Source organism: Crinia signifera, chromosome 9, assembly GCF_055691185.1.
Source record: "Crinia signifera chromosome 9, ASM5569118v1, whole genome shotgun sequence".
Classification (NCBI taxonomy): domain Eukaryota; kingdom Metazoa; phylum Chordata; class Amphibia; order Anura; family Myobatrachidae; genus Crinia; species Crinia signifera.
Window position 1 is genome coordinate 134,208,725 of NC_139225.1, and position 10,263 is coordinate 134,218,987.

A 10,263-nucleotide genomic window follows, 5' to 3' on the forward strand; every position below is an offset into this window, starting at 1 on the left:
GTTCTGGGGCACATGTAACATGGTGCATCACAGTGTGTGGCATATGTAACATGGTGCATCACGGTGTGTGGCATATGTAACATGGTGCATCACGGTGTGTGGCATATGGTTAATTGAGCATCACGGTGTGGGGCATTTGTATAATGGAGTTCAAAGTTCTGGGGCACATGTAACATGGTGCATCACGGTGTGTGGCACATGTAACATGGTGCATCACGGTGTGTGGCATATGTATAATGGTGCATCACGGTGTGGGGCATATGTATAATGGTGCATCCCGGTATGGGGCATATGTATAATGGAGTATCCCGGTGTGGGGCATATGTATAATGGAGCATCCTGGTGTGGGGCATATGTATAATGGAGCATCACGGTGTGTGGCATATGTAACATGGTGCATCACGGTGTGTGGCATATGTAACATGGTGCATCACGGTGTGTGGCATATGTAACATGGTGCATCACGGTGTGTGACATATGTATAATGGGCATCACGGTGTGTGACATATGTATAATGGGCATCACGGTGTGGGGCATATGTATAATGGTGCATCACGGTGTGGGGCATTTGTATAACGGAGTATCACGTTGTTGGGCATATGTATAATGGGCATCGTGTGTGTGTGTGGAAAAAATGGGGGATGTAGCCTCGCAGGAGTTCCACGGTAGTAGCTGAAACTTCTAATAACTCTTCAGATAACTCTTCTCCTCTGCCTCCAGTGTTGGGAGGTATGTTTTGGGGCATTGCAGTGTGTGGCATAATGTGTCAGGGGCATTACAGTTTGTGGCATTATGTGTAAAGGGCATTTTTTGGGATATTATGCAGATTTTTTAATTTTTTTTACTTTAGTAGCTCTTCGAGCGGTTTATTTTGTCGCGAGTAGCTCCCGACCCAAAAAAGGTTGGAGACCACTGGTGTATACCATATGAATGACAACATGGGTACCGTAGTGTGGATAACTTACTACTAGATAGCACACATTGGCAGTCTAGGCAGACCCTCTCCATGAGGGAGAAAATGCTCTGTTCCTGGACTTCCCTGGTAATGTAGGATTGCCATCACCTGTGGTGACACCTTTCTTATCAATTACCTAGCTCCCCACAGGTGATGGCAATCCTACATTACCAGGGAAGTCCAGTACAAGGCAATTTCCCCCTCATGGAGGTCAGGTAGGCAAGTATGTGCTGGACACATTAATAGGAGTGATTGTCACGCTGCCTAAACCTTCCCAGTCCAAGGAACAGATCAAGCACAGTGTTGTACTTTGCGGGCCTTATTACATTGGATTGCACTTATTTACAGAAGTCCCTGGCCTGTTTCTATGACCATATTATCAGTGACAGAAAATATCCGCCATATTAGTGCACTAATCATGTGATGATGAGTTGCAACTTGCAAAAGAAAAAGAAAAAAACAGCAACGATAAGTGGGCGCATGCGCAATCGAATCGAGTCGCGGCAGCACACGTGACCGCTGTGAGGGCGGAAGAGTTCGCCTCCAGCTCTGGGAAGCCGGGCACGGGAACAGGAAGTCGCTGCCCGGTTCCGGCTCCGCTCTTTCTCCCCCTGTCCGTAAGCAACATGGCCTCGTTTGAACAGATGAGAGCAAATGTGGGGACGTTACTCCGAGGCATAGACAGGTGAGCACCCTCTGTAGTGCGCTGTGCGTGTATACATAGCATATGGAGGGGTGGGGGTCACCTGATATCCTGGTCCTGATAGATTTTAGCTACCTACAGTCCACCCTAACATGCTCATTTCCCACACTGGCGTCTATGTACTTAGCATTGGGGAGAGATAAAGTACCAGCAAGGCCGCTCATAACTGCCACGCTAAAGGCTTGGTTTGAAAAATGACAAGAGCCGAATGGTTGGTAGTTTATTTTCTCCACAGCTTAGTACATAGACCCTAGTATCCACAGATCATTACCAGTGTCCCACTCTATAGATCTAGTATATATAATGTCCTTCCTAATTCCCCCACACTCAGCTGCTCATTCTTCTCCTTCACCCCAACATCTCCCCAACATCTATCTCCCTGTCCAATCCTTGCCCCCTCCATCCCTACATTTAAGCCTGCCTGATCCCTACTTTGTGTTTCTGACCCTCTCACTAGTTCCCTTACACTTGCCGTCTTACGTATAACTTGCATATTATATACAGTATAATGCCACACAGTTCTTATACTGGGAGAGATGTTATCCTTCTATAGAGGTGTCTTCCTTAACCCAATTCTAGCTATCTACAGACTCTACTAGAGAGCTAGTATAGTTGCTACAGGCAACACCTTTTCCTCTTTAGGAGTTTTGATAAATCTCTCCAATATGCGCTTCCTGTTCTTGCTGTGTTTTTATTTCCTCCCCATTTAGTGTAATGGAAGGGACTGGCGCCATAACCATATATTATTTAATTTTTTATAATAATTGAGTTTCTATTATTAATCACTGTCTTTCCTGTGTAGGTACAATCCAGAAAACTTGGCAACTCTAGAACGTTATGTTGAGACACAGGCTAAGGAAAACGCTTATGATCTGGAAGCAAACCTGGCTGTGCTAAAGCTGTACGTATTCTACATGTCACACAATCTGTATCCTGTTCAAAAGATTTTTACTCCTGCATTTTTACTCCTGCAAAGCAACTCAAAGCTAATTTCCCCTCCATGTTCTTAAATAGAAATGCGCACAAATAGCGTTCATTCTATACAATCGCTAGGCATAAACCGGTAATTCCTCATCTATAACGGACTCGCTCCAAGAATTATGTAACTATAATGTGGAGTTTATAACAGAAGGTAACCAGTGTTGTTAGGTGACATGGTGTGGGTAGTTTGGTTGCCATGGACACTGAAAAAGTGCACTGTGCTCGCCATACTTCTGACATCGTGCCTCGATACGCTTGGCACACTATTCTATTTTCCCTTCACGTCCTAGTAAATGGTAGGTCATGAAATACTGCATGTTGGCTAAAAAAAACGTGAAAAACTCATGTCGACCTATTGTGTCGACATAATATACCAGCCTACAAATCGGGGACTAGAAGGGAGGGTTGGTACTTGTAGTGCTGCACCACCTATAAAGAGGCAGGCTTCTTCCCGCATTATGTAGTTGTTAGATTATGTGCTTTTATTAAAGTTTTTCCAGCCTTCCTTAGAAATAGAAGTTGGGAGATACATTGCGGTATGACCCTACTGCAGAGAGCGCGGAAATTCTGTTTAACACTGTCTATACTTGCAGGTATCAGTTCAACCCAGCCTTCTTCCAGACTACAGTCACCGCACAGATCCTCCTCAAAGCCCTGACCAACCTGCCACACACCGACTTCACGCTCTGCAAGTGTATGATTGACCAGACTCATGTATCCTTTCATTATCGCCATGCACCAGATGTACTGTATTATCCATTGTACATTAACCTATGTTTTCATTTCCTAACCAGACCAATTCTAGCCGTCTTGCTTTGTGCTGGTTAAGCCTAGAACACAGGTTCTCAAACTCGGTCCTAAGGGCCCCACACAGTGCATGCAGGTCTCCTCACAGAATTGCAAGTAAAATAATTAGCTCCACCTGTAGATCTTTGAAAATGTGTCATTGAGTAATGAGTGCACCAGCCGGGTGACCTGGAAAATGTAAACTGAGTCCTGAGGACCGAGTTTGAGAAGCACTGGCCTAGAATGTTTTTTTTTTCTTAAGGCCACCATACACTGGTCCAATATCACCAAATTACGACAGATTTGGCCAAGAAATCAGCCCAAATCAGATGTCCCATTGGATCCGATAAACTGTTCCATGCACATCGGACCGGATTATGTAACTCCATGAAAATTTATCCTAATACTTGTGACATAGAACCTAATATTCTGCCAGTTACTTGCAGGGAAATCCAGACAGTCAGCCGGGTGTGCTTGGCCTGTCCGCTGTCCCCTGAGTACATGATCAGCCCTTTCTCATGGAGGGAGATTCACCTTTCTGTCTTCTGATCATGAACTCCACTTTTGGGACTTGATCATGGTGCTAGTTGTTGACATAATATAAAAATATTCCACCGATTGATGTCCTTTTTCAGTGATGGGACATCTGTTTTTCTCTTAATCTCTGCTTCATTGGTCTAACTTGAAATGTTTCATCATTGTGCTTGTAATTTGCTTTTGTATTTCATGTCTAATGGTCTTCTTTTACAAGAACTGTAACATGGCCAAGGTAGAACTGTTCTTCTCGTTGTGGTTATGCCAAAGAAATGGATGAGCTGCTTGATTTTCTGGGGGGTTTGCACTTTTTCACAGCGTTTCCTTAACATCTGCTCTTGCAGCAGGAGGAACGTCCAATAAGACAGATCCTGTATCTGGGGGATCTCCTTGAGACATGTCACTTCCAGTCCTTTTGGGTAAGTATCCTCGTTTGGATGCACAGGATGAGATATATTGTACACTAGCCAGTGGAGGCGTGGCATGGGGTGCAGTGTCACACCCCTGTGGGAATAAGTTATGTGGGACTTATTCAGTGGGCTGAGAATTTGCTACTTATTGCTTCTGATTCTGTCACTAGAGAATAATGAATGTGTAAATACTTAGGTGCTTGGTTGTATAGGAAGAGATATCCATGGCTGGGAGAGGGAGGTTATACCACCACTTTGTTGTCCGCTGGTGAACAGTGCCGGGCAGGGCACTTTTTGCAGTCAGGAGGGCACATTTTATATTAGCAATTTACATTAGAAACAAACAAAATAAAAAATGGCACACTGCACTAGGATTACGCCCATTGTCATATTCTGCTTTGCCCCTTACATATTCTGTCGTAATAACAATTACACATTATGGCACACACTTGTAATGCCTCTTACACATTATACCACACACCATAATGCCCATTACACATTATGGCACACACCAAAAGAACTCAGCGGCATGTCAGCACGGTGGGGAGCAGCGTAAGGGCGCACATTGCCACACACACAAAAAGGGCAGGGTGCATTTTGAGGTTTTAAAAACTGGCAGGGTGCGGCACCCTGCAAAAGGAGCTTAGAGGGAACACTAAGCATGTACAATCCTGTCATCCTAGCTGCACCGTAACATCCGGTTCCAAGAAGGGCTGTAATGTAGAGAATAGATGGGATGAATTATAAGTAGTTTGCAATAAGTGGCACGCCAGCTGCTGTTGATCTGCCCATCCCAACATGCCATGATAGAGAAACTGATAGGTCATGCTGGGATGTGTAGTCCCACACATATGGTCAATACACAATGGACGTTTTTCGCCCGTTTTAGCAATTTTTCCAGGGTGGTGACTTCCCTATCACGCTATGGAAATCCGGCCACTCGTCTGCTGGTAATGCTAGCAGATGAACGTCTGGGCCAGTGATGATGCGGGACCGCGCATCAGAGCTCATCTCTGCCCCATACACACTGGGCAGCTTTGAAGCTGAACGTAGCTCAGATGAGTAAACTGAGCGGCTTTCACGCTAAATTATATAGTTTAGTGATGTCACTGATGTCTCCAAGCTGAGCATGCTGTCGTTTGTGCATTCACATCGATTTGACTGATGTTAGACGATGGACCCGCAGGACCATGCCTCATTCTTCATGCCAAACATACACATACACACAGCAATGTTTTTAAGAAGGGGCAAAATGAGCGATAGGGGCCCAGTGTGTACATACCTTAAGTGGGATACCAGCCTAAAACCTTGTAGATTGTGTAACTACAGTATAGCTCTGCAGATGACTGCGATGTTATCAAATACAGCTTTCCTGGGCAGAAACCCACCACATCAGCTGAGCTAGCACAAGCAAAGACTGTTTGGTGAGAGCTCTCACAATCTTGCCTTTTCCAGCCGTGTTTAGACATTGGACGGCACAGAGCAAACCATATAGGAGCAGCAATTAACTTAATTTCAGATAATGAACAGACAGGGGTGAGAGGATAAGCAGGCACAAAATACAGCCCATCAGAGGTTCTAACACCTCTAAGGTCCTGCAAAGAATCTGTAATCTTGTGGAGGGGACTATGTGCTCCAGCAACTGAAACATTGTTGCTGATTGGTGTGCTCCAGCAACTGAAACATTGTTGCTGATTGGTGTGCTCCAGCAACTGAAACATTGTTGCTGATTGGTGTGCTCCAGCAACTGAAACATTGTTGCTGATTGGTGTGCTCCAGCAACTGAAACATTGTTGCTGATTGGTGTGCTCCAGCAACTGAAACATTGTTGCTGATTGTTGTTATCAGACAGACTTCCATGAAGGTGCTTGCTGTCTTTTTTTTTTTTTTTCTCCATATGCATTGTGACAACAGTCTGAAAGGCCATGACTCGCCTGCAGTTACCTGACCATTCCCCATTCCCACCCCAAATGCTGTATTGCTGTCACTCGCTTTGACGCATTACTCGGTGTGACTGCAATGAAGAGAGGTAGTCGCAGTGAGAAAACATAGACTGATGTGCGGACAACAGCTACTTTGCGACCGTATCTGATTGTGCCTCTAGATATGGCACTGATTCTACATAGGGGGAGGGGCCCTAAACTGCACACCCTGGACATATGAGGTGCTACCTGCTGAGACTTGTAGTGCAGCAAGCAGGAGGAGGAGTTTGCAGGTGCACACTAAATATATATGCTAGACCTTTTAATATCTTGCTATATTGCATTAGAGGTTATTAGCATAGTAATGGCCATTAGTATGGGCTTGTCCACCGCGTCCAGGTTACCTCAATAGGACAAGTCCCTAACACTACTCTGGGACAGGTCCAGGGCACAGGGCCCCCCAGGCCAGCCCAGCAGAACCACCCCATGGCATGGCATTTTTATTATTACTTCTTACCTAGGTAAGTCCGATCACATATAATTTCCCCTATCCCTTTTACTATCACTTTAATTTCACACTAATGTGATGCCATGGGGTGGTCTCTCGCACTACACTAGAGGTATTGGTGTTGCTCCACTATCATGATGACTACTGGTATTCACTGTAGGTGCCCACACTTGGCGCGTTTTGAACTAGATGTGCTGCACATACATTTTGTACTTTGCGATATCCTACGCATTGTATGCCATATAAAACACTGCGATATGAACTGCATGCGATGCGTTTTCAACTAAAAAGTTCAAAACGCATCTGATCATCTCATCGCACCTTTACTGTCCCATCTGCATAAGCTACTTATTTGGTCACACGACCTCCACTATCCCTCAGATCGTCTGAAAGCTGATTGGCTACCACTCTTATCACAGTCCTGTCTTGCTCCCACAGTATAACAGCACTTCAACCTCATCATGTTATTTATCTCTTACCAGCAAGCACTGGACGAGAATCTAGATCTACTTGATGGTATTGCCGGCTTTGAGGACTCTGTCAGGAAATGTGAGTACAATATGCTATGTGTATGGACATGTGCTACCACAGGGCTTCCTGTCTACGAGATCTCTGTTCCTTAGTTTCATATATAATACGTACACGAATACCACTTGCTGCAGTGGGTTCTCTGAGAAGCCTTTTGGCACTTTCTGTAGCTGGCACCACAAACGTTAGTGACAATGAGATTCTTGTAGAGAGACGTCCGTTGCCTACACCAGCTCTAGATTCCTGCTTCTGTCTAATGTCTGATTCTGGCTCCGTTACAGTTATCTGCCATGTCGTTGGGATCACTTACCAGCACATTGACCGGTGGCTTTTGGCAGAGATGCTCGGAGATCTGTCAGGTATGTAGAATAAAAGTGCCCATAAATGATCTTACATGTCTATAATCATTCTAGCACCCTACACCTCTCATAACAAGAGCGGTGCCTGTCTCCTGCCTGGGGTGTCCTTCTCGGTTCTGGTATTTGACCTGAGCAAAAAAGAGCTCTCTGCTGAGATGCAGACCTGGGTGTGCTAGAAACCTCCATAGCAGACAGAAACGCCCCAGACAAGAAAGAGGAACTGCACTGTTTTTGAGCGATGTGGGTTCTAGGGTGACCACTAATAACTGTATTTGGCTTATGCGGTATGTGGCTAGGCTGCAGGTTGGGAGGGTTAGGGTGGTAGAAGTAAAGGGTTAGAATCTTTATCTAAAAGGTGTCATTGTGCACGTTAGGTTACCGCTGTCTGTCTTCTGTGCACCAGCAACCCAAGTGTTAAGATCCCATATCCAACCCTAGCTAACATATTCCCCGATGACCCAGAATTGGGATATTGTGCAGTGACTGTTGTAATGGCTTCTAAATGCTCTTGTAACGGTCAGGTTCAGGAGTTTGCATCTTATGTGCGATTTTTTTAATATTTTAGAAGTTACTCTCCCTATCCCTTATAACGTACAGGGGCCTACACACAGGGAGATGCTGAAGTGTTCTTGGCGATGCTAGAATGCTCCGCTAGATCGCTCAGCGCACAGCGATGTGTGCTGAGCACACAATCAGGGCCAGTGTTCTCCAGAGACCGATTCATATCCCGCATGCTGGATATTAATTGCCGGGCAATTGCGATGCATGACGCATCTATATCGCTGTGGCCCCTACACACGGAGTGAAGTAGGGGCATTTTCTAAGTGGTCTAGTGAGATTGTGTAGAACAGGGTTCTTAAACTTGGTCCTCAGGACCCCGAACAGTTCACGTTTTTTAGGTCACCCGACAGGTGCATTTATAACCCATTGATACATGTTAAAAGATCCACTGGTGGAGCTAATTATTTCACTTGTGAGTCTGTGAGGAGACCTGCAAAACATGCACTTTGTGGAGTCCTGAGGACCGAGTTTAAGAACCTGTGGCTTAGAATATGCCATTAAATCACCCTGTGTGTAGACCCCTTAAGCAGCAGTTATACGCTACTCTGCTGAAACGTTTGCAGTGAGTACAGAGGTGTGGAGCCAGCATTAGCCATAGACCTGTCCTGACATGAATCTATAGAACAGTGATGCTTAATAACTGTATCATTTATCTATTCTTCCCTCTATTATATATTCTAGAACCCCAACTTAGGGTCTGGATGAGCAAATATGGGTGGACGGAAGCCGAAAATGGCAAAATCTTCATCTGTAACCAGGAGGAGAACATCAAACCCAAAAACATTGTGGAAAAGATCGACTTTGACAGTAAGTTTTATCAAGATCCGCTAAAGAACTATTTTCATATTTGTCTTGAATGACTTGAAGATTATAGTTCTGTTATGAGTGCTACTTATTTAAAGATTGGATAGCATTTAATGTAGAGAAGTGCTTAATAATATGGTGCTGCTATTTTATGGTACCGTTACATGCTACACGGGGCTGTTTATTATGTTCTTGCTCATATGACACAAAAGCAGACATTGTGTACCCACCTGGGGCAGTCTCTTACCGTGCACTCATTTATCTCTCCTTTCCCCAGGTGTCTCTGGAATTATGGCAACTTCTCAATGATGCTCGCAGGAACAAAATAAACTTTATTTTATGTACAGATGTGATGCTACAGCTGACTAATAAATGCAGTGAATGTGTCCACACTCGTGTGCTTCTTTTTCGACTGGCTGGAGATCCCTGAAGATGACATAGCTCAATTTAAGACCTAAATGAAAAGGAATCTTCTCTGTGTAACTGCACTTAGTATAGGAACAAACAAAGAATAGTAGCGCTAATGACCAATCCTATTTATGACCCTTAATCCAGCTGCTAACTTTGATAGGATCACCAATCCTAAAAGAGAGACAACAAGGCAAAAGAAAGCGCTTGGATTCAGGGGATATAGTGAAGCCAATCTATAATAATTAATTAAGAATGTTCAAAGATACAGAAACAATAATACAATACAAAACAATATCCAATAGCACCGCCAAAGGTGGCATGGTAGTGTAGTTTGAGCTTCGTTGGGGACACATGTTTTCATGTCAATACAAAGGGGTGCTGGGCCTGAAACGTTGCCCTGTTATTTGCTTAAATCAGGCATTCCCAACCACGGTCCTCAAGGCACACCAACAGTGCAGGTTTTAGTGATATCCAGGCTTCAGCACAGATGGTTAAATCAAAATATCCCCGGTACAAATTTTTACCTGTGCTCAAGCCTGGATATCCCTAAAACCTGCACTGACTTAAATGTTTCGTTTGTACCATGTAAACTTTTTTTCTTTTTGAATACATCACTCATTCTCCGTGTTCCGCTGTCTTGTATTCAGTACTGCGTATATATCTCTATACTGAGGGCACTGGCGCAGATTATCCCATTGAAGCTGTTTGCCGGACTGACCAGTTTTGTGTGTGTGTGTGTGTGTGTGTGTGTGTGTGTGTGTGTGTGTGTGTGTGTGTGTGAATATAGATCTGTCTCTCACT

General features: G+C 44.5%; 1 protein-coding gene across 2 annotated transcripts; it reads left to right on the plus strand.

Annotated features, from left to right (window-relative positions):
- The first annotated feature begins 1,483 nt into the window (after window positions 1-1,483).
- EIF3K (eukaryotic translation initiation factor 3 subunit K) lies at window positions 1,484-9,443 on the plus strand. Of its 2 annotated transcripts, none has more exons than XM_083159900.1 (8): window positions 1,484-1,640; window positions 2,461-2,559; window positions 3,233-3,353; window positions 4,304-4,378; window positions 7,282-7,348; window positions 7,609-7,686; window positions 8,929-9,054; window positions 9,329-9,443. In XM_083159900.1, exons 1-8 carry the CDS (start codon window positions 1,582-1,584, stop codon window positions 9,358-9,360), a joined length of 657 nt encoding a protein of 218 aa, XP_083016026.1. In that variant the 5' UTR covers window positions 1,484-1,581; the 3' UTR covers window positions 9,361-9,443. The 2 variants fall into 2 exon arrangements, with proteins under 2 accessions (XP_083016026.1, XP_083016027.1); XM_083159901.1 differs by having other exon boundaries at window positions 4,307-4,378.
- The last annotated feature ends 820 nt before the right edge of the window (window positions 9,444-10,263 follow it).